Source organism: Benincasa hispida, chromosome 2 (assembly GCF_009727055.1).
Source record: "Benincasa hispida cultivar B227 chromosome 2, ASM972705v1, whole genome shotgun sequence".
Classification (NCBI taxonomy): Eukaryota; Viridiplantae; Streptophyta; class Magnoliopsida; order Cucurbitales; family Cucurbitaceae; genus Benincasa; species Benincasa hispida.
Window position 1 is genome coordinate 17319193 of NC_052350.1, and position 26502 is coordinate 17345694.

The 26502-nt window shown below is 32.3% G+C and overlaps 1 protein-coding gene across 1 annotated transcript; it reads left to right on the forward strand.

Annotated features, from left to right (window-relative positions):
* The first annotated feature begins 8729 nt into the window (after positions 1-8729).
* LOC120070751 (tetraspanin-15) lies at positions 8730-11589 on the forward strand. Its single transcript, XM_039022626.1, has 2 exons — positions 8730-9356; positions 11232-11589. The coding sequence occupies exons 1-2, from the start codon at positions 8730-8732 to the stop codon at positions 11529-11531; spliced, it is 927 nt and encodes a 308-aa protein (XP_038878554.1). The 3' UTR covers positions 11532-11589.
* Positions 11590-26502: the final 14913 nt, after the last annotated feature.

Genomic DNA, 26502 nt, shown 5'->3' on the forward strand with positions numbered 1-26502 from the left:
ATTTTTAGACAAAGCTAAATTGACTACCACAATGAATTTTAACATCACGGTTAAATGAACACATTTTATAAATCAAACCTTTCAACCATATAGATTCCTTCACAAACTTTGCCAAAGCAATATACTCAGCCTCGGTTGACGATAGAACAATTACTGATTGAAGAGTTGATCTCTAGCTGATAACATTACCATAAAAGCATAAAAACATAAACTATTAATGGTCGTCGTTGATCCAAATCAGTTGCATAGTCAGAATCTTCAAGACCAACAATAATGTCAACATCATAATTCTTTGAATATATAAGGCCCTTGGAAGAAGAACCTTTAACATATCTCAAAATCCATTTCGAAGCTTCCAAATGAGCTTTGCTTGAATTCTTCATAAATTGTCTGACCATATTCATTGAATACCCTAAATTCGGTGGACAAGTAATCATACCATACATCAAATTACCCACTAAATTAGCATATGGAGTATTCATATCATTTACCTCTTCAGGAATTGAAGGAGATATCTTAGAAGACAATTTAAAGTGTTGGGTTAAATGGGTTTTAATAGTTTTAGCATTCTCCATATGAAATCTTTTAATCACCCTCCCAAAGTATTCAACTTGAGAAATAGATAAAGTATTTCAAGTTCAATATCTATTTATTTTCATTCCCAAAACTTTCTTAATAACTCCCAAATTCTACATTTCAAATTCACTATTTAATTGAAGCTTCACATCATTCACAAGTTGAACCTCATAAGAAGCAATCAAGATATCATCCATATACAAAAGCAATAGAACAAATTTATCATCAGAAGCAATTCTTTTATATACAAATGCATCATAAGAGTTCTTACTAAATCCCTTTGAGGTGATAAAGTTGTCAAAACGTTTGTTCCATTGTCTTAAAGATTACTTAAGTCCATAAAGCAATCTCTGCAATTAACAAGATGTTCTTTGCCATCTTGGACATAACCTAGTGGTTGTTTCATATATATATCATGATCTAAGGTTCCATATAAGAATGTCGTAGTAACATTCATTTGTTCTAATTCAAGTTAAATTGAACAACCATGGATAACAAAACACGAATAGAAGAGTATCTAACAACAAGTGAGAATACTTAATTATAATCAATGTCCTCTTCTTGAGTGAATCCTTTAGCTACAAGTTTTCCTTTATAACGAAGTTTAGAAAAATCCTTAATACTCATATTAACATGAAATAACCATTTATAATCAACAAAAGTGAATTTTTTGTTGGATAATGAAAAAGACTATTGCATTAATTGAATTTTTTATAGACTTTTTTTATCTACTAAAATAAAACTATAAGTTTCACATGCATCACATAAGTTGCTAACATAAGCTAAATGAAAACAAATGGAATTGGGTTGTACCTCAAACAAACCCATGGCCTACTAGTTTTGGTGCCCAACCAGCCCTATAGTTTCCAAAAAAATATAGTAATATGTCATAATTTGAAAATACATTGGGTTGTAGTTATCCAAGGTAAGGACTTGACCAAGTTCATGTGTCCCAAAATAGAAAGATGTAGTTAAAAGGGATTGAATTTCAATGCAGAAACCTTTTATCGCTTTCTTTTAAATTTGGATAAAATATTTTGTAGAATTCATAAAAATAAATTAAGCATATAGTTTAACAATGAAAGATGAAGATTAATTTACCTTTGTAGAACCTCTTCAAAGATCTTCTCCCGATCTTGAGTAAACAATAGGATCACGAACTTGATACCACAAGCAATGCACGACCATAAGCCATCTCTGCTATTCACTTTGGACAACAAGGAGGTTTGTGGGAACCTTAAAGAAGAGAAGGACAAAGGCAAAGAACTTTTTACTCTGTGATGTATTTTTAGAGAGGTATTTTGTGAGAGAGTTCTTTTCCTATTATGTAATAAATATTATGTAAAAAGAATCTTTCCAAAATGCAGACCTTCTACATATTTAATACATGAGGGGAGTTGTAACTTCCCTTATCCCACTAATCCATTCCCTGCAATGCAGATGAGTTCTTTTTAAATTAAATTTAATTAATTAAATCTAACTTAATTAATTTAATTAAATATATTTAAATTAATGTACATATAAATCATATTTTAGTGTACATAATCTCTCTTAATCAATAGTTTTAATATGAATTCACATTAATTTTAAACTACATATATGAATCCAATTTATATTAAATTAATATTCAAATATTATTCAAATATTAATATTCCCATTTTTAATTTGAATCTTATTTAACATTAACTTTATATTATAATGTATCAATACACATTATATTAATTGTATCATATACAATTTAATTTCCTTAAAAGTAATTTGAACATTTCAAATTTCTTCCACTTTAAAATCCTTCCTGAATCTATTTTGTGAGTTAGTAGATGGATCTAATGGACCTACAGTCATAAGCTCCTATGATACATGATTAATTAATTAATTTCTCTAATTAAATTAATCACCATTCATTAACTACGAGGCACTCCACTAAAGACCTGTAACTGCACTCATATGAATTGTAGTATATTTGTATGTCTATTGATTTAACCATATTATGTAAGTCAATCATTCACAGATTGTTTGTAATTACAATTGGGTCAAATTACCGTTTTACCCCTATAATTATCATGTTATCCTTATAATTACCTTTTGCACCTTAAGTACTATTGATTCTCTAATAAACAATTATGTTTATGGTATGGTACAATCATAAAAGTCCCTCTTGGGTCAATGAGAGGGTGAGGCCTCATTGTTGAAGTTCCGGGTTAGCACCTAAAGGAATAACCTATCTACTTTTCCTAAAGTGGGGAAAGAGTGAATTCTTTTTTGTGAAGCTATGTTTCCAGCCCTTCGCTTGGTATTGCCCCAAAAAATGGTAGGCATATTGAGTTGGCAGCTAAAGTCACCCTCATCCATACAAATCAAAGAACGACTCTTATGAGCATGAGTTCATAACTTACTTAAGATTGAGATCGAGTTAATACTTATTGTATGAAATATAAATCTCTTCAATTTAATGTTGTTACGAAGAGAGATTATATTTCGTGGTCTGGTATTATACAAACTCATTGTATAGGGTATCCTCACTTACATGTCTTGACATGAACGGTTTAGGTCAAATCATTTGTAACACTTATAACACTTGTAACACTTGTAACATTTATAAAATCAATCGTATCCATAGTGTTACCAGAACAAGACACTAAACCTTATCCATATACTATAAACATTTTAGATTATTACTTGAACATAATCCACTTATATGTCAATCACATACTATTCAAGTTATATTAAATAACCTTCGATCTTAGTTTATTAGATTTTGAGTTATGCAAAAAATGAATAACACTTATTTGAAAAATAAATAATACTTTATTTATTAATATTTTGTTTACAAAGATTTATAGACTACTTGATTTAGAACATAAATTTCAACGGTAGCCTCGTGTCTTGGATCTGTCCAATCAAGCTTACTCAGTTTCACCAAAAGGAAAATGACTGAGTTGAACCCACTGACCAAAATCCTGTAGCCTTGACAATCACACATTTGTTGACATTGTAAACATTGTACATATCTCAAGTAGACACCAGACCATGGACTCTATAAATAGTTTCCTTCCATCACCTTAAGGAATAATCAATATTTCTTGCGTTCAACCAATCTAAACTCTCATGTGCTAATATAGGCATCAAAGTGCGCACTCAACTCAATACCATATTGTTATGAGTTCACTTAAAGGTTAGTTTGGAAACGAGAGGGAATGATCTAATGAGATTTGCACATGTTGATACATTACTTACATAATATTACGTAGGGTTCACAAACAATGACTTCATGTAATAAAAAACAAAAACGAAAGAACTTTTTCAAATATCAAAAGTTTGCTTTTAGAACATCCTCTTGATTTTCTTTATATTCCTCTTTTGCCTCAATTCGCTAAGCAAGTTAGTATGCACATTAAAAAGTTGGGTATTGTACTTAAAAAGTGGATACACAACTTTAAACAATAGTAACAAAGTATACTTAGGAAAAATGATTGGAAGGAAAAGTGGAAATAGATATTTTGGAAAAGTAAAGTGTGGTTTTTTGAGATAAGAAAAGGGGAATAGGGAAGGAAATGGAATAACATGAAATAGAAGGAGATGGCAAATGTGATGCGACATTCTGTGCGTTAAAATCCAAAGATACGAAAAGAAAGACCCTTTTTTCCAAAAAAAAAAAGAAGAGAAAGACTTAGGCGAACAAACACAAACACCCAGTAAAAGTCACAATTAAACCAAATGGAAAAAGGAAATGATACGAAATTTGAGTATGAATATGAAAAATATAATATTTTTTGGGTTATTTCTAAATATAGTAAAATGAATCAAAATATTTATAAATATTATAAAATGACATAGTCGATAGATGTTGATAAATTATTATCATCTTCTACTGATAGACATTGATAGATATCTATTAATGTATGTCTATTATTGATAGATTGTGATATTTTGCTATATTTAAAGAGAGATATTTCTATATTTAAAAGAGAGATATTTCATATAAAAATAAAAAATAAAGAAAACTATTTACACAAAATAACAAAATTTTAATATTCTTTGATAAAGGTTGATAGAAGTCGATCTTTGATAGAAACTAGAATTCTATCATGATAAAAGTCTATCAATATCTATTGGTATTTCTTTTATTATTTTTTATAAATAGTTTGACATTTTTTTATATCTGTGAAAATTTTTCTCAAAAATTCTCAAAAATTATATAATATATATATATATATAATATATAACGATTTTGAGCAAACAATGGTTTGACTTGGACATTTTTTTGGGAGTTTGCGGTCTTCCAACTCTTTGAAAAAGCTGATGGAAGAAGCCTTTTCCCTACGGATCAAAAAGAAGTCTTTCCATATTAATAAATGATTTTGATTAAAGATTGTTTTCTTAGATATATGTTATGCTTTTGAAATTGAATTTGGATGTTATTACTAATTTCAAACTGTTGGATGTGATCTATAGTTGGAAAGTGACCATGTTTATAGAAGGCTTATCTCTGGGTTTATTGAATTGGTTAGACTTTTCTCTTTTGGACTACATTATAAAAATGTCATTAAACTTTGTAATTGGTATAAAAAATACTCCTAAATTCTCAAAAAATTTTAAAAGTACCTTTATATTTTTTAAATAGTTAAAAAAAAATACCATTTACCATTGTTTTAGATGAAAACAATACTTTGTTTCAAAAATATCTTTAACTTTCAAAATTTTTAATAATACCTCTAAGTTTTAAAAATGTTCAAAAATACTTTTATCATTTGTATATGAACGGAAACTATTAAATAGCTCGTTTTAAAAATATGAGTTGGAAAAATTTAAAACAAATTATGTAGATACTCTCATTTATTTTTAAAGGTTTACATACTCTTTTGATCCTCATACTTTGAAATTTTGTTCAATTTTAGTCTCTATATTTTTAATTGTCTAATTCTAGTCCTTATACTTTCAATAAATCTTAAATTTAATATCTCAAGTTTTTTGTTTGAAATTGATTAAGTAATAATAATAATTTACATGCAAGAAAATACAATATGTGAATATATTTTCAAAATTTGTAGTAAATATGCTATAGATAACAAAATGGTTTTTTTTAAAAAAAAAACAGACTAGCATTGAGGACTAAATTTAAGATTTATTGAAAGTATAGAGATTAAAATTAAACGATTGAAAGTTTAGAGACTAATTGGACAAACTTCAAAGCATAGGGACCAAAATGGTATTTTAACTTTTTTTTTTTTTTTTAAGTATAGACACTCTCGTTTTTCTCTCATTTGTCCAATTTTTCTACCAATTTTCTCAACAACCAAATATAAACCAAAATTTCAAATTAATGCATACAAAATCTCACAAAATCTCAAAGAGAACGTATTTGATTACTAACACAAACTCAACTGCTAACGTGCAACCTTGTTAAAACATATAAGTGGTCTTAAGATTTTTTATGGTTCTATTATTCCCTTTCTTCTTGGTATAGTCTATATATGTTAAGTGAATGGAGCCTTTTTTTTTTTAAGATAAACAAAAGTCAAATGGTTAACCAGAAAGGAACTAAGAGGCTAATGATGAAGAGATGGGAGAAAAAAAGAGCAAAAACATAGAAGCATGTTAGGTCATAGATTGAAGTAGGAAAGAGAGAACAAATTGACTAGGGAGGCAATGGAGCGTAGATAAACATGCTAAAAACACTTTTAACTTTTTCTAAGGTAAGAGTATGAATTCATCTTTTGAAAGTTTTGAGATATTTTTGCAACAATGTATTAATCATGTCCATATACTAACAATAAGAGTATTTGTTATTATGTTTTTAAATTTAAGTGAACTTTTGAAAGTTTATGGGTATTTTTTAAATAAAATATTAACGTTTTCCATGTAAAACTAACAACAATAGTATTTTTGAATTCTTTGTGAAAGTTTAAGAATATTTTTTAAATTTTTGAAAGTTTAAGGACATTTTTACCCCAAGTACAAAAATCAAGGTCACTTTTTTTTTAATAAATAATTTAGCATTCTTTTTTTTTTTTTTTTCTTGGGCTTCAATTGTATATGAGATGTCAAAATGAACATACTTAACTGGCATGAAGCTTGCATTATCGATTTCGAAGTTAGATATTCAATTCTCATATCCTAAATATTGTCACAAAAAGAAAAATTATATGTGAGATGAAGAATTCAAACGTGTATATATATAAAAGAAGAATATGTCACGAAGTTGGCAAATTAATAAGAGTTTGCTTTGAAACAAATGTTTTGTATTTGTTTCTTAAGTACAACTTTGTCGCCAACAATTTAAGTATATAACTCACAACCGATTAACCCACATACTCTGATTTGTTCATGTTCCCATGAGATGGTGGAAACATAGAAATAAAAATTTAATGAGGTTAAAAATCTTGAATCAAACACAAGTTTAAAATTTGAATTCTTCCCATTGTGATGGAACTATTGTTGGGCCTAGTCTTAATTCACAATCTGCCATGGGCTTGGGCCTTGGGTCAATATACCTACCCAAGCCTTTGTGTCTCACAGGTCCATTCAAAATCAACCATATCAATTTTTCGTACAATTTATTCATATTATCTGTATGTTTTTTTATTTAAAAGGTTTTTCACTAAGGAAATACAATGATTAAAAAAAAAAAAAGTTAAATTATCAAAAATACCATTAAACTTTATCATTTGTTTAAAAAATATCCTTATACTTTCAAATGTTGCAATATTACTCTTGAACTTTCATAAACGTTTCAAAAATACTCTTAAAGTAGAAATTCATTAGAATTTGGATGGGAATTGAGATGTGAAATGGTGTAGTAGGTGACATAGAACAAATATTTGAATCACCATATCGTTTTAGGTCATCCTACATAGTTCTAAGTCCTGATTTTTATTTGAAATTCTAAAGAATTTATACTCTAAGGATAGTGTTGAAACTTTATGAAAGTTGAAGGGTAATATTATAACTTTTAAAAGTATAAGAGTATTTATTTTAACAAAAAAGAAAGTTCAAGGATATTTGTTATAATTTGACCTTAAAAAGAAAAAAAAAGAAGAAGAAGAAGTTAGCTAACTGAATGCAATATGAGAGGGCTCTCATATCAAGGAACACGTATCAAATAGCCATTTAATTCAATCTAACCAAACATATGAGCTAAGATAATAGTTTTTCATATCGTTTATATTATATTATTATGTGTATGTTAATTATTTAAAATGTTTTATTTAAGGAAATACAATGATTAAGAAAACTATGGAAATTTATTATATTAGTTCATATGTTTGATTAGCCTGAATTAAGTGGCTATTCGATAGACATCTTTATTATGAGTGAGAACCCTCTCAATAATCATATTGTGGAGAACCCTTTAAATAGTTTATCCAATCTTTAAACTATCACATGCGTTTGTGGAGCTTAATTTTATTCTCTTAATCACATTAATACCTTAATATTAAATTACTCATTAACTTCAAAATTCTTTTTCCTTTTGTACAATTCTTTTACGGGAACTTAGAGAGGAGAGGAAAAAGAATTGAAAAAAAAAAACATATACATCATCATCTGCCAATGCCACCGTTAAACAAAAGTTATGAAAATATTGTTGTAACGACTTTACCTATTTAAATTACAGCTCTTAATGTCAATTAAAACATAATTTATCAAAAACAAAAAATCTTTACGATCATAAATTTAACTATTTAGAAATGTAATTGCATTTCAAAATATCGAGAATCTCTCAATTAATATTACATGAATGTCTATATAAATAATAACTTAAAAAAAAAAAAAAAAAAAAGATCAAAGCCTTCCGCAGATCCCAAATTTATGGACAGTAAAGTAGATTTATGTTAAACTTGTGGACTATGTCAATGAATGAACAAAAGAAAAGATATTTAAAATTAAGATTTGTTTATTTAGAGTCATCATCAAACTGGTTTACTCCTACTATTTCTCATCATCTCAAACGAACTGACCCTCAATTTTCTCCTCAAAACCATGAAACTTTCCACTAATTAATTTAAATCCCCAATAATATGTCCTGTCCTAAATCACTTTGACTTGTTATAACACGACACGTGATCATTATTCATTTCACCTCAATAATCAATCTATAAATACATATAGATAAGTAATTAGATTATAATTGTGAGATCAGTATATTCAGTACAATGGCAGAGAACAACAACAACAATGGCAACGCAGTTGCAGAGGAAGCCGGCGCAATAGTGGCGGTAGTAGAAGAGAAGCCTCCTTGCAAAGACAAAGAATTAGGCGGCGGCGGAGAGGATATTATTCCGGCAGCGAGTAAAAACAAGAACCCATTTCTCGAAATAAACAACTTGGAGAAGATATTAGCTACATTGACGCTAATACTGTCAATTCCAGTATTGGGATTTATTGTGTGGATATTTTACGTGAGAGATTCAGAGTGTGAGAGCATTTTGAAGCTGCCGAGTTTCCAGATAGGGATTGGAGTTGGTTTAATTTTCTTGTTTCTTATTAGCAATGCGGTGGTTTTTCTGAGGTCACGGTACCCTGTTCTGGGGCTTTTGATTGTGATGGTGCCGTTGTTGCTGATATTCATAATTGGGCTTGCGCTTGTGGGGGCTTATAAAATGGAGAGCCGGTCCGTGGCTGCTTCACCCAAGTGGCTGAGGTTGAAGGTGTTCAATGAAGCTCACTGGCAAGATATCAAGTCTTGTATTTATGATACAGGGGCTTGTGATGATTTGATCTCTAGAACTCTCATGCTTAAGTCCTATGATTTTAGTCTCAAGAAACTCTCTTCCATTGAGGTAAATTCATCTTCCTAATCCACTTCTAGCTAATATCCTCTCAAATCTTTTAAAGGATAGGTTACATGGAAAATAAATCCAATTTATTATATATATATTTGAACTAATTGCATAAATAGAATTCAAGCAAAAAAAAAAATATATATATATATATATGTAGTATGAGGATAAAATAATCGCATAAGTAGAACAAAAATGGTAAAAAAACCAAAAAATCCACACTCAACAACCGCTTTACACGTTGCTTCCCAATTTTCTCAAATTAAAAGCTATCACTAATAGCTATTATCAATGATAGCTTTCAATTTGAAAAGTGAACTATCAGTGACTAATCACTGATCGTTGCTATCAGTAGTTATCACTAATATTTGCTATCAGTGGCAACTTTTTAATTTGAGAAGTATGCTATCAGTTACCATCACTCATAGCTGCTACCAACAATAGCTTTCAATTTGAGAAATGTGTTATTAATTACTATCGTTTATAACTGCAATCAATGATACTGCTATCAGGGATAACTTTCAATTTAAGAATTGTGTTATCATTTGCTATGACTAATAACTGCTATTAGTTGTTATCAGTGATGTTCCTATCGGTGAATATTACTGATAGCTTCTATTAAGGATAGCAATTGATAGTTGCTATCAGTGATAACTTTCAATTCGAAAAATGTGCTATCAGTTGCTATCATTGATAGCTGTTACTAGTGATGTTGTTATTAGTTATAGTTTTCAATTTGAGAAGTGAGCTATTAGTTGTTTTTCTGATATGTTTTTATCAATGATAGTCAAATAGTGGCTATTGTTGATATGTTTCTATCAATGGTAATGTTTTGATGCTTTTTGTTGTTTGAATTTGATATCATGTTATACTTGTTTGTATATAATTAGGGTCTTCTGATTAATTTGTTGATACATGTAGTGTGTTTGTATGTTATTGATGAATATACGTATAGAATGATATACTTTTATATCTGTCTCTTATACACATCTAGATGTGTATAAGAGACAGGGATATTACTGATAATATTTATGTATTATGCAATGTAGTAATTGAGATGAAATGACTCTTCAAGATTGTTTAATTGTGCATAAAAATTTTCATTGATAATATAATACCATAGTATCATTGATAACATCTTTTATATATATATAGTAGCACATCCATAAATCAGATTCTAATTTACAAGATATGTTTGTTTGTATTTTTTTTAAGTGCAATGAGCACCTAACTTTTATGCTCATCTTTTCTCTACTACACAAAGAAAAAAAAATTATTAAAGAAAACAAAATGGTCGTGTCATTTTTTTACTAGGTGCAACTTCAGCTACATAGAAGATGGACAGAGCCCAACTACATCCAAATTTTTTTCTAATTTTTATAAACAATAAAACTAGTTATGATCATTCACGGTCTTATATTAGAAACTAATATCATAATTTATAATATATCTTTTAGTTTAAGAATTTGGTTTATAAGATGAAAGAGTATATTTATTAACGTTTTTATTTATTTTAATTTAATTATATATTTTAAAAGGTAAAATTTTCCATTGAAAAAGTCCAGTTTTGCATGATTTAGATTATAGATTTAAAAGAAATTTTAAAAAAACAAAGTACCAAAAATAAATCTATCAAAATTTGAAAACATAAAACAAAACACAAATTAAATGGTGAATCTCAGAAAACTCTCTCAATATCTTAATTATCTTTGCATTATGTGGGATCATGATACAATAATAAAGAATTAATTTAGATTGAAAGATTGATATAAAAATAAAATTGAGTATATTTATAAATATTTTCAACATTCTGAAGTAATTTTCTTATATTATATAACAATAAGTTGGTAACTGAAGAGACGTATTATATATTAGTCTGGGTGCTGCACGCCAGCAACAATATGCGAAATGGAATATGTAAATGCAACATTTTGGAAGAAAAAGGAAGGAGGAATAGTGGATCCAACAAACCCATACGACAGTGATTGCAATTTATGGGACAACGACAGAGGGAATTTATGCTACAATTGTGTTTCATGCAAAACAGGGTTTCTCAACACTCTGCAAGCTAAATGGTGGAAGCTTGGTGTTTTTCTCATCATTGCCTCTCTTTTACTCTTCATCTCTCATCTCATCTTGTTCCTCTCCTCTGTCTTCAAACAGTTCCGAACTTAGTTAATTACCACTTCAACTTCAACCTCAACTTCAACGACATCAACAACCATTTCTTGGCCTTTTCCTTTTTCTTTATTAGTTGGTTTTTTTTCCCTCCCTCTTTTTCGCATTTTTTTTTGCATATATTTTCTTCCCTTAATTCTCATCTTGTACATATATTTAGTTGAAGAATAAGAGATTTTGTTTTCGAGAATGCCCTTCCGTCTTCTTCAGCTCTTTGTATTCAATCAATTCTTAGGTATATCAGCTTATTTTTTTATATACACATTATCCTACAATGTGGTTACATAATAATACAAAAGAATAAAGAATATTACACATGGCTTGTTTTGGTTGGTGGAGAGAAATCATTCTAACAAATTCTCAACATAATGTGGTGATTCATTTCTATTTTTCTTCCGCCTTCTCTTTTTTTTTCCATCTTTATTTTCTTCCCTAACATCCCCCCTCAAACTGGAGGGTACTTCAAGTACTCCCAGTTTGGATCTCAGTTTGTAGAAATGGGAGTTGTTGAGTGGTTTGGTGAGACAATAAGCTAGTTGGTCTGCCGAAGGAACATAGTGGATGGTGATTTCACCTTTTAGAACATGGTCCCGGACAAAGTGGATGTTAATTTCTACATGTTTAGTTCGAGAGTGAAACACCGGGTTTGCAGCTAAGGCCCCTGTCTCTAGATTACCGCACCATATGGTCTGTCTCTTATACACATCTAGATGTGTATAAGAGACAGGCATTGGAGTAGGCAGAGACATGTAAGTTTGGGCTTGGTTGGAAATAAATGCCATAGTGTTTTGTGCCGCTGATATAACGAAATACTCTCTTGGCTGCCTACTAGTGTGCATCAGTTGGAGTTTGAAGGGATTGACTCAGCTGATTGACTGCATAGGTGATGTCCGACCGTGTGTGAGTTAAGTACTGAAGGGCGCCGATGGTGCTGCAATATATGTAAGGATCAGAGATGGGCTGCCTATCAGTCTTCGATAGTTTTCTTCCTTGCACACTTAGTGAGGGCATTGGTTTCACGTCAGTCATCTATAGCTTGTGCAGTAAGTCATCCACATACTTGGATTGATTTATCAGGAGACCAGATTCTAGATAATGAACTTGTATTCCCAGGAAATACTGAAGCTGTCCCAGATCCTTAAGTGTAAATTGAACATCAAGAGTTTCAATGAGTTGCTCTGTTAATTTAGAATTGTTACTTGTGATAATGACGTCATCAACATAAACAAGTAGAAATATTATTGAGCCTATCGTTCGGTAGATAAACAGTGAGGTGTTCGATCGAGACTGATGAAATCCCCACTTTGTTAGGACAGAGCTAAGAGCAGTGTTCCATGCTCGTGGTGCTTGTTTTAGGTCATAAATAGCCTTGTCAAGTTTACAGACATGGTTTGGGTATAGAAAGTTGATATACCCAGGTGATTGGCACATATAGACAACCTCGGCGAGTTTTCCATTTAAGAACGCATTATTGAAGTCAAGTTGCCTGAGAGACCAGCCTTGTGACACAATAACACTGATTACTACTTGGATTGTAGAAGACTTCACAACAAGGCTGAATGTCTCAAAGAAGTCCACTCCATGATGTTGATAAAAGCCCTTCACAACTAATCAAGCCTTATATCGCTGTACTGAGCCATCCATGTTTCTCTTGAGTCGAAATATCCACTTGTTTCAACTATATTGTGTGATAGAGATGGGGGAACCAGTGTCCAGGTCTTGTTCTTTATGAGAGCTGAGTATTCCTCATCCATAGCCTTCTTCCACTGAGGAGTTACAAGTGCAGCTGTGATTCTTGTAGGCTCTGTTTGAGACCAATCAGTAGCTCTGCTTATTATCCAGGCTTTAGGTTTAAATATGCCAGCTTTAGCTCTTGTTATCATAGAATGAGTAGGAACTGGTGAGGGGCGGGAAGAGATGGCAGGCTTTGGCGAGGTAGTAAAGGATAGATTATTAGGAGGATGTGGTATATATGGTATATTAGGGCTGTCATGTCGGACTGGGCTAGTTTGAGTCGGGGGCACCGGTGAGTGATGGGTAGAGTTCATCGGTGGAGAGAGATTTGGACTATGGTACGATGCATAGCCTGGAAAGGATGTTTGGTTTGTGGTGGTTGAAGCATGGTCGGGAATGGAGGGTGGTGTAGGACTTATTTGTGGGAATAACTGTGACTGAGGCAGGTTATTGAGTATGGTTTGAAGGCTTGGGACTAAGGACTCAGCTATGGTGGGGGCTATAGCCTGGGCGATCGTGTTAAGCGATGGAATTTCAGCGATCGTGGGGTTCTTCATTGTGGTGATCGTTCTATACGAAGGACTTTCATCGATTTTTCTAGGTGATGGAATCTCAGCGATCGTTGTGTCTTTTTCTTGGGCAATCGTTCTACACGATGGAGATTGAGCGATCATGTTGTCTTTCGTCTGGACGATCGTTCTAGACGATGGGATCTGAGCGATCGTGTTGTCTGTCATCTGGACGATTGTTCTAAACGATGGTAGTTGAGCAATCGTGTTGTCTGTCATCTGAACAATCGTTCTGAGTGATGTTAACTCAGCGATCGTTCTGTCTATCGTCTGGGCGATTGTGCTAAATGATGAAGGTTTAACGATCGTTTTGTCTGTCGTCTGGACGATCGTGGTACACGATAGAGATGCAAAGGGGAAGTCATTCTCATTGAATTTCACATGTCTGCTGGTGTATATTAGGCTCGATAGACTCAGGCATCTATACCTGTCTCTTATACACATCTAGATGTCATTCTCATTGAATTTCACATGTCTGCTGGTGTATATTAGGCTCGATAGACTCAGGCATCTATACCCCTTGTGGTGTGAGCTGGGACTAATGTACACACATTTCTCCGAGTGTAAGTGGAATTTTTTACTGTGGTATGGCCTTAGATAGGGGAAGCAAGAACATCTGAATGTCCTGAGATTGAAAAAATCAAGGTTAGAGCCAAACATTACATTGATGGGTGATTTACCTTGTAGCACAATGGTAGGCACTCCATTTATAAGATAAGCTGCTGTTGAGAATGCCTCCCATAAAAAAGACAGAGGCATGGATGCTTGTGCAAGTAGCGTAAGGCCAGTTTTGACTATATGTCGATGTTTGCGCTTGGCTCTGCCATTTTGTGCAGAGGTATACGGGCATGATTTTTTGATTAAGATGTCTTTTGACTTACAGAGATGATGAATTCTATCATACTCTTTACCATTGTCTGACTGGAGCATTTTGATCCCTGATTTGAATTGAGTTTGGATTAATTGTGTAAAGTGATTGAACGCAGATAGTGTCTCACTCTTCTGTTTCATAGGCTATATCCACACATATCTATTGTGATCATCCAAGAACAGTATGTAGTACCGGTATCCATCAGTAAATTCAATAGGGGCTGGACCTCATACGTCTGTATGTATTAAGTCAAACTTGTTTGATGCTCGAGATTGAGAGTTTGGAAATGGTAGAGCACAGATGACGGGAAAATTAGATGTCAATTACTCGACAACTAAAGTTCCATGGGTGCAATATGCGATGCATGTCTTAATGTATTGGAATGACTATGCTTTAACAAATGTATGTGATGACCATGCGCTCCTATCACAAGTTTTCTTGCGCTCATGCCAAGTATAACACAAACGCAAGTTTCTCGGGTGATCCGAGGTCGAACTCAGGGACTTGTAGCTAGATGAACGTGGTAATGTGCATGCGGCGGTTGAATAAAAGAATGATGGACGGGTTTCTATGCTAACACTACTCCTACTTCTAATTAACAGACAACGCAATGAGAATATGTATGAGAGGTAGGGACACGAAAACTATTGACATAAAGTAAATGGATGGAAAAATAGATAAAATGTGGATATGTCTTCATTGTAATACTGAGCTTGACCACAAGGGCAACCTCAGCTAACGCAAGCTATGTGATCATGCTACACACACTTGAGCCTAATTCTAGGACGTATGTGATATATATGCGTTAGTGCCAGAAAGCCTATGCCTGTCTAAACCTCCATAACCCGTTCACGTGCTCTCGCTGCATGAGCGTGATGGCTGCATACCACCGTATCCTAATTCCTAGACGCATGCAATATCCTCTCCATAGGGTGCATATGCTGTGTGATAGCAAATGAAGCTTATCTCTAAATTCCCCATTTTTGCTTATGCGTTCCAATCCACTTTCTTGAGTCTTAGATTTGGATTTTAGACTACTCTCTCAAGTATGCTTAAATGATGAATGATGCGCTCATAAGACAAGGCAACCGCATAAACTTGGCTGACATAAGATTATTCCTATCTCTAATGAACAATAGCTTACATTGCTTAATGCGACCAACCACTTACCCTCCCGGGCAGTTAGTGTTGCTGACTTTACTCATAGACAAGCGTTGCATTCGCCTACAGACAGGCGTAGCTACAGCTTCACACTAAGTAAATAAGGTTTACTCACACATTCACACAACGCACACCTCTCGGTAGTTTGTTACATGCTTCATATCCCTAATCCACATGACTAAGTATGCGATACTCTGACAATCTCACTAAGTGATGCAAAGAAGTTATGGATGCTAAGTAAAGAAAGATGGAGATGGAATTGCAAAAACACATAAATGCATTGAACACATAATATATTAATTTCTTAATCACAAAATGTAATACAATACAATATAAGAAAAGAAGAGAAAATGAAATGACCAGCTGAAAGCAATATCTTGCTTCCAGCGGATGTACTCAAGGCTGCCGATGGTACCATGGAAGGGCGGTGGAGCTGACTCTCTCAAGATCTAACTTCGATCGAAGGCTCCGGTCGTCACTCGGAATGAAGAAAGAGATGAAGAATCTCAAGCTTTCTTCTCACGCACTAGTCTGGATCGCAGGGAAAACCCTGGACAAGTTGAAATTTTGCTCATCAGCTTCTTTCTATAGAGCTTGGATCGCCGACAGCAATTAATGGACTGCTCTGATTCTGACATTCGTGACGCGTTAGTCCTTTTCTAAATCTCTGCTGCTAACGGCGTGGTAGGTGAAATGTCAACATCAGCTTTTTATTTTCCCGAGATGTACGTTGATGCGTTCATTCTACCATCCTTTTGCGTTGATCCCCTATTATGCTTATCGTGTAGTTGCAATCGCACAGTGACTACATTCGCTTAATACCGCAACTTCTACACGATGACCGCAATCGCTTGACAACCCCAACTCGTATGCGATGGACGCATGCGCCCGATCACCGCAACACTCATGCATTGATAATATACGTTTGCACTTGCGATGGAGAGTTTCTCCACATGCGGTCGTTTATGCGGTAGTCCGGTTTCCGCGTTTACATCCACTTCCTGCGTTAGCTACAAAAATAGACAATTGAATGCATAATAACACATAATAATGGGTTAGCTGAGATTCTCAATGTTGAAAGCCGCAAGCTTAATTTCTTATGAATTCCTAACATAATTGCCGCATATTTTGCTTAACACCCTTCATAATTCTAAATAAAAGGCCTAAGATGACATGCATTTCTGCATGTCATCAAGCACTTGCTTTTCCTAATTGACATGAATCAAAAAATTCATTTCCTTCATTAGATTTGAAAGGTAAATTACATTCTCTAATGATATAATCTAGTGTCTTAGTCGACGAATGTTCTAATCTTTTATGCCAGACAACTCTTGACTCAACCAAATTTATTCTAATTCCTGATAGAACTAAAGCAGTCGGGTTGTTTTTGTACAGAGCATTCCCTCTTCTCTTAGCAGTGTCTTTCAGTACTTCAGTTCCTTGTAGGCGGTATAGTTCTTTGTCAAGCTCCCCTTTCAGCAATGTTTTGCTCGTAGCCTTGTCATTGATGACACAACAGTCAGTGTGAAATTCAACAATCACAGCATTTTCATGAGCTAACTTGGATATGCTAATCAAATTCTTTGCAATATTAGGCACACATAGGACATCATTTAGTATAAAGTCATTTCTTCCATAAGATAAATAAGATTGACCAGTGTGAGAGATATGCAGTTTTTCACCATTACCTACAATGATCAGCTCATTACCTCCATACTCGGTTGGATTATTGATGTTGTTATAGTCCGTAGTTACATGATTTGTAACTCCACCATCGATGTACCAATTTTGATAAGATATTGTCTCTAGTGTGGCCATGAAGGGATTGGAGGTCTGTGAGGCTGTGAACACAGCTGCAGCATTGTTGTTGGGGCCAACCGACCCATGAATTCCTCTGCCTTATCCATTGTTCTGGGAGTACTCTTTATCAAATCGATGATAGCATACCAGGACTGAGTGACCATACTTCCCACAGACTTGACATGTCAGTCTATTTGAGTTGTTGTTTCGTCCTCTTCTTCGACCGCGACCGCCACTTTGTCCATTGAATGGATTATGGTTAGAACTATTGCCTTTAGAGTTCTTGCCCTGTTGTCGATTCCCATTGAACGAGGGATTAATCTGTGGCTTTCCTCCATTTGTGTGCCTGTTGAAAGCTATATTGACAGAAGGATGATGGGCAAAGGAGCTATTCATTTTGATAGAGTTTTGGTGTTCCAAGCATTTTTCATAAGAAAGAAATTCGGATTGCATATCTAACCAAGAAATACCTGATTTTCCTTGGATGCCCACGACTACTGGGTTGTATTCCTTTCCTTGAGTATCAGCTTTAGATACTCACTCATTTTCTGACTACCTGCCTTAGGTAGTCTTCTTCAACTCAGGATTGAACGTCAAATAGCTCTTGGATGGCATCCACAGTTCTTTTGTATTCTTGTACCTCATGAGTTGGACGGCTACATCTGGAGCCATCGAGTTGTATAGTCATCCTAGCAGGAGTTGATCGACGATAAACCATGCTTCATATTGAGGATTTAGATATCGTTCAACTGACGAGCTTACTCTGTCATCACTGATCGTTTGGGAGCTAGAGGTTGCTTCAGAGGTGGTCTGGACAAACATCGGTGGACAGGGGATTTGTCCTGAGAGGTGTCCTTCGAGCTTGTAGCTTTGTAGGATGGGCAGCACGAGCATCTTCCATAACATGAAGTTGCCGCATTCTAGCTTCATAGTGGTGAGCTGATTGAGGAGCTGATTTAGAGGTGGAGTGTTGAACTTCACTGGTTCGGTGGTGGAAGAGCTTCCGACGAGTGTGGCATTGGCCATGGTGGCTCTGATACCAAGTTGAAGAATAAGAGATTTTTGTTTTAAGAATGTCTTTTTATCTTCTTCAGCTCTTTGTATTCAATCAATGCTTAGGTATATATAACCTATTTCTTTATATACACATTGTCCTACAATGTGATTACATAATAATACAAAAGAATAAAGAATATTACACATGACTTGTTTTGGTTGGTGGAGAGAAATCGTTCTAACAAATTCTCGACAGAATGTGGTGATTCATTTCTATTTTTCTTCAACCTTCCCTTTTCCTTTTCCATCTTTATTTTCTTCCCTAACATATTTTCTTCCCTAACATATTTTCATCTTTTCAGCCATTCATTTTAATTTAATTTCTATTTTTTATGAAAGTTTGTTTCATTTGTTTATGTCTGTTTGGACAAGTCAAGAAATTAATCACTTAATACTCATTCACCCAATAGTCAAGAAATTTCATTCAAATATGCAACTGTAAGCCAATACGTCTAGCTCTATTTTCAAACCATTGTTAATATTCATATAGAGTTAGTGATGGTAAAAATTGCGAGTTTCTTTTTTCGGTCGTATAAAGAGTTTATATTGAGATAGGTTTGACTCTATCCCACCTATTGTAGTAAAACTACTAAAATAAAAATATCTTGAATGGAGAGGCAAAAAAACATATAGACTAAATAGATATTTCAAACTAGAAATAAATTGAGTATGAGTTCAGACTTTTATTCATTTTAGTCTCTACATATACTTTCCAAATATTTATTTTGGTTCTTGTTTTTCTTAAGAAGTGACGAGTTCTTATTTGAAAACTTTATATATATGCGAACACATTTGTTTTTTTTTTTTGTTTTGTTTGGACAAGTCATGAAATTCATCCCTTAATACTCATTCACTCTCCATATTCACTGTAATTAATTTATATATTCACTCAAATATGCAACCACTGTAAGTAAATACGTATAGTTCTATTTTCAAACTAAATATGTTAATATTCACGTGTTTTTAGAGAAAATAAAAGTAGGATTGGTGATGGTAAAAATTGTGAGTTTCTTTTTGGCAACAAGACAAATAGCTGAATCAAAAGAATAAAAGAATAAAAACAGAAAAGAAAAGTATGCATGTAAACATAGAAGAAGATAATTAAGAGGAAGAAGAAGCTTTGAGAAACAAAAGAAAATAAAGATCCTGAAATGATAAAATCCCAATTGAGAGATTTGGGTGCAACCAAATTGTATTTCTTATTCAATTCAAATTTAGGCATAATTATTAAATCACTTGTTTTTTTCCCGCAATTTGATGAAGAAATAATATACATTAGGTCCCGTTTGGTAATCATTTCATTTTTAATTTTTAATTTTTTAAAATTACACTCATTTCCTCTCTATTTTATATAATGGTTTGCATATTTCTTAAATATAAAAATTAAATTCTTAACCAAATTCTAAAAATAAAAACAAGTTTTTTAAAGCTATTTTTTTTTAATTTTTAAATTTTGGCTTGGATTTTTAAACCATTGGTAAAAAGAAGATAACAAATAAAGAAATTTGGAGGTGGAAATAGTGTTTATAGACTTAATTTTAAAAAACAAAGAATCAAAAATCAAGGTCCCTTTCAATAACTCATTTTGTTTTTAATTTTTTTTTTGAAAATTATATAAACCATCATCTACATTTCTTACTATTATTTGCATATTTTTTAAATACAATGATTGAATTCTTAGTCAAAGTCCAAAAACAAAAACAACTTTTTGAAAGCTACTTTTTTTTAGTTCCCAAAATTTAGCTTAATTTTTTTAAACCATTAGTGAAAAGTAGAAAATAAAGGCAGAAATTTGGAGGCAGAAATAGTGTTTATAGACTTAATTTTTAAAAAAGAAAACAAAAAACAAAATAATTACCAAACACGACGTTACCAAAAGAGACCTTACAAATCCAACATCTCAATCCATTAAAAAAAAGAAAGGTGCAACACCATCTACTCTTGAATTTAATTAGAAGTGCTGCTACAAAGTTGCCGGAAGGATAAAATTGGCAAACAAATATGGCGTGGGTTCCAACTAATACCTAATTAGCCATGCATCCAAAACAAAATAACGTTAGTCATATCTCCGAAGTGTAATTAGAATTTAGCTATAGTTGTAAATACTAAAGGAATATAATTCAACTAGAATAAAATTTATATTATAAATCTTATAATAGGATTGATTCTCTCATCCCACATATTATAAAAACAAAATTCACTTAAATAGAAAGATCTTCGATGGTTGGGGAAGCAATTAAAAAACAAACATATAGACTAAAGAGACATTTGAAACTAAAAGTAGATTTAAGTACAAGTTTAAATATTATTTTGATCATTAGACTTTTATACGTTTTGATTCTTATATTTTTGGATTTTTGTTAATATTAATCTCTATTCTTTCAAGTTTGAAAACATCTATTTTAATTATTGTTCTTTTAACAAGTGATCATTTGAGTCGATTCTCAGCGGAATAAAGTACTTTTAATACAATTTTAAACAAAACATAAAAGTCATTTGTAACAACTTTCTTTTTTTAAAAAAACACACATAGAGACTAGAATAAACATTTCAAACTAAAAAAAGAATAATGGTTTAATTCTTATTTTGGTCATTGTATTTGGGACTTTGATTAATTTCATTTTAAAAACATTCATTTTGTTCTCTTTCCATGATATTTTGCAATAACATCTATTTTGGTCCTTCCATTTTCATTTTATCTTAATTATTTGTTAAAATTTTGTAATGGTTCATTTACTAAATTTCTTAAAATGTAGCCATAAATTTGTATGAAAGGTTTTTCATTGTTTTCAATGTTACAACATTCCACATAATATTAGACAAACATAAATAACACATAAAAGGAACAAAGATTGGTAACCTAGTTCTGTGAATACCACTAACGTCTAGGAGGTAGTGTGCCTAGGAAAGATAACTTCACTAATATAAATAATAAACAATTATAACATAGTACTTATCTGTAACTACAACATGATTGATTACAACCTGAACAGCTTAATCACTCAACTGTTCATCTAGGCTCGTCCTAGATGTGAGACTCTCTCTCTCAGTGACTTAGGCTTCCCCTAAGTATTATATCAGTGAAGAGCGACTTAGTCTCTCCCTAAGATTGAGACTCCCTCTTGGCTATATTTAAGCTTATCTTAAGTCGTGAGACTCCCTCTCACATGAACTGTATCTTTTCCTCTAAGGATGTTATTCATTTTGAGGAAACACCTTGATTCTTCTTTACCTTGTGATATTTGTCCACTCGCAAAACAAAAGCATTTATCTTTTGTATCAAATAATCATGTTGCTTCTCTTATTTTTAAACTAATACATTGTGATGTTTGGAGATTGTATCATATTACTTCTTATGCTGGTTCTCGTTATTTCTTAATTGTTATGGATGATTCGTTTCACATGAACGTTTGTGATGAAAACAAAGAATGAAGCCTTGATTATAGTTCCTCTTTTTTTACCATGGTTGAAAATCAGTTTGGGGTTTTTATCAAGCAGTTTAGATCTAATTGTTATGTTTAATTTGTCTTCAGGCCCACAAAGGAGGATTCTCAACCCAAATGAAGAGGAGTTGGTGGAACGAAAGGCACACAATGTGCCACACCTCTCAGCTGCCTCAGCTACACGNCAAACAAATATGGCGTGGGTTCCAACTAATACCTAATTAGCCATGCATCCAAAACAAAATAACGTTAGTCATATCTCCGAAGTGTAATTAGAATTTAGCTATAGTTGTAAATACTAAAGGAATATAATTCAACTAGAATAAAATTTATATTATAAATCTTATAATAGGATTGATTCTCTCATCCCACATATTATAAAAACAAAATTCACTTAAATAGAAAGATCTTCGATGGTTGGGGAAGCAATTAAAAAACAAACATATAGACTAAAGAGACATTTGAAACTAAAAGTAGATTTAAGTACAAGTTTAAATATTATTTTGATCATTAGACTTTTATACGTTTTGATTCTTATATTTTTGGATTTTTGTTAATATTAATCTCTATTCTTTCAAGTTTGAAAACATCTATTTTAATTATTGTTCTTTTAACAAGTGATCATTTGAGTCGATTCTCAGCGGAATAAAGTACTTTTAATACAATTTTAAACAAAACATAAAAGTCATTTGTAACAACTTTCTTTTTTTAAAAAAACACACATAGAGACTAGAATAAACATTTCAAACTAAAAAAAGAATAATGGTTTAATTCTTATTTTGGTCATTGTATTTGGGACTTTGATTAATTTCATTTTAAAAACATTCATTTTGTTCTCTTTCCATGATATTTTGCAATAACATCTATTTTGGTCCTTCCATTTTCATTTTATCTTAATTATTTGTTAAAATTTTGTAATGGTTCATTTACTAAATTTCTTAAAATGTAGCCATAAATTTGTATGAAAGGTTTTTCATTGTTTTCAATGTTACAACATTCCACATAATATTAGACAAACATAAATAACACATAAAAGGAACAAAGATTGGTAACCTAGTTCTGTGAATACCACTAACGTCTAGGAGGTAGTGTGCCTAGGAAAGATAACTTCACTAATATAAATAATAAACAATTATAACATAGTACTTATCTGTAACTACAACATGATTGATTACAACCTGAACAGCTTAATCACTCAACTGTTCATCTAGGCTCGTCCTAGATGTGAGACTCTCTCTCTCAGTGACTTAGGCTTCCCCTAAGTATTATATCAGTGAAGAGCGACTTAGTCTCTCCCTAAGATTGAGACTCCCTCTTGGCTATATTTAAGCTTATCTTAAGTCGTGAGACTCCCTCTCACATGAACTGTATCTTTTCCTCTAAGGATGTTATTCATTTTGAGGAAACACCTTGATTCTTCTTTACCTTGTGATATTTGTCCACTCGCAAAACAAAAGCATTTATCTTTTGTATCAAATAATCATGTTGCTTCTCTTATTTTTAAACTAATACATTGTGATGTTTGGAGATTGTATCATATTACTTCTTATGCTGGTTCTCGTTATTTCTTAATTGTTATGGATGATTCGTTTCACATGAACGTTTGTGATGAAAACAAAGAATGAAGCCTTGATTATAGTTCCTCTTTTTTTACCATGGTTGAAAATCAGTTTGGGGTTTTTATCAAGCAGTTTAGATCTAATTGTTATGTTTAATTTGTCTTCAGGCCCACAAAGGAGGATTCTCAACCCAAATGAAGAGGAGTTGGTGGAACGAAAGGCACACAATGTGCCACACCTCTCAGCTGCCTCAGCTACACGTGTAGATCTCCATTATAAAAAATCAATGGGAAAGTCTAAAGTCGACCCAAAATTCATTTTGAAGGTAATCTTCTCTTTCTTTTCTTTTCAATTTCTAGAAAATACTCTCAAATTTCTTTAGTCTTCAATTGAGTTCTTGTGTGATTTGCAGAGATTGAAGAGTAGATTTAAACATGCAATTTGGAGAAAAGAAAGAGGACAAGAAGAGGAACAAGAGCATGTACGTGGTTCAGCCTAACTCAGAGGCCCACGGGAAGGGAAGATGTATATTATTGAAGTTTTTCAGAGATAAGTTTCTTTACAGATTTTGAATTCTCGAATATAAAAACTTAACAAAATGTAAATGTAGCAACTATATATATCAGTTTACATTTCTGTTATGAAAGTTGTTAAAAGAAACTAGTCATTGAGGCTTATTTGAGATCATTATCTTTCACTAATAATACCTCAAAGCTTGCTTTCACGGATTTTTTTCAACTCTAAAGCCATTCTCAATTAGTTTTCATGTGTTGGCAAGCCTAAGAAGAATTTTGTTGTTGAGAGGAAATATCAACATTTATTGAATGTTGCTCGATCTTTGAAGTTTCAGTCTCGAGTACCTCTTAAGTATTGTTCTGAATGTGTTTTTACTGTTGCATTTTCAATTAATCGTACATCTTCATCTCTTTTGAACTTGAAAACTCCATACTTTCATTTATATGGTAAGTCGGCTGATTACTCTATGTTGAAATCTTTTGGATGTCTATGTTTTGCATCTATATTGCCTTCTCATAGATCGAAATTTCATCCTCGAGCCATACCTACTATTTTAATGGGACATCCTGCGGTATGAAGGATATAGATTCTATGACATTGGACATCAGTGTTTTTTTTTTCTTTTTTTATTTCTCAGGATGTTGTGTATATTCCCTTTTCATTATGTGGTTGGCAAAACTGACTTCGAAAACCTTTTAACAATGTTGTCATACCATGGTCCTTTGATCTTGTTGGTGTTCCTTTTGTTATATCTCATGTACCTCTGGTTGTGGATAATGATTGTGTTATGTCTACTATGGATGAGTCTTTTCAAGTTATTGATAATGCACTAATTGATGTGAATGCTGACTCTCGAATTCGTGATAATATTAATGGGAATGATATTGGCTGCCTGAGAGTTTGATTCTTCTGTGAATGATAGTTATGATACAGGAAGGGTTTTGGAAGCTTATAGATCTTCTCGAGCCTCCTACCTTCCTTCTTATTTGAGAGATTACCACTGCAATTTACTGTTAGCTTCTGACCAGTTGGTTATTTTATACACAATTGTTTGATGAATATCGTGCTTTTGTTTTACAAGTTTTTTCTTCTTATGAACCTACATCAAGATTTTAAGTTTCCTTATTTGCAACAAGCTATGAATTCTAAACTGGTAGCTATGGAGTCTAATCGAACTTGGTTTGTTGTCTCTCTTCCTATTATCTCTCTTCCTGTCAGGTCCCGACAACAACTCGTTGATGTGTTTACTAAGGCTTTATCATCTAAGTTGTTTCTTCCTTTGTTATCCAAGATGTGAGTGATTGATATTCACTCTCCATCTTGAAGGAGAATATTAAGGGTAGAATTGTATTTTTACTATTAGGGTTAGAATGGTATTTTAACATTTCCTCTTATTTCACTTGTATTCTTTTATACTCTTGTGTGATTCAATAAAATTTTAAGTCCATTTTTATTAAGCTTGAGAAAGGACAAAAGAAAAAAAAAAGAAAAAAAATATCAATTGTTATATCCCTAAACTTTTAGAGTTATATCACTGAACTGTTAACTAGTATCAATATAAATCTTAAACTTTTGTACCAGTATCAGTTTACACCCTTTATTATGTTTAGTTTGAAAAAATCTCTTACGAGAATTATAGATTTATTAATTAAATTTCTAAATGTTCAGAAATGAATCCATTTAGACTTTCATCCAAAATTTCCTTTGAGAATTGTCAATATGTTTACTATAATTGTTCGTTTTGTGAAACCGGCATTTGAAGAACACACATCTAAGAGTTAATGCATGAATGATTTTCAAAAGTAATTGAATATAAATTGATTCTCTAATAAAAAAAATAGTAGTTTAATTTCTTTAAATTATAAGTTTTACACGATATTTGTCGAATGAAATCTGAAGATGGCTGTAAATTAATAAGTTATGAAAGTCCAAAATTTGAATTTATACGATTATTAATTCAAAACTTTAATTCATACCATGCAAAGTTAAAAAAAAAGGTTTGCGAACTCCTTGTTTGTTTTAGTACAATTAATTCACTATCTAAGATTACCCTTTTTCTGTGTTAAGCAAACATTATTCTATATTTTACCATTCTATATCTTGAGAGCATCTGCATGGACAGATTTTTTGTTAGTTTGTATACGTAATTTGGGGGAAGTTTCATACACCAACGCTATTTTCAAAAAACCATTCGATCCAAATAGAAATATAACGTTAAATAAAAGAAAATTGATTGTTCGTGAATAATTTAATTAAAAC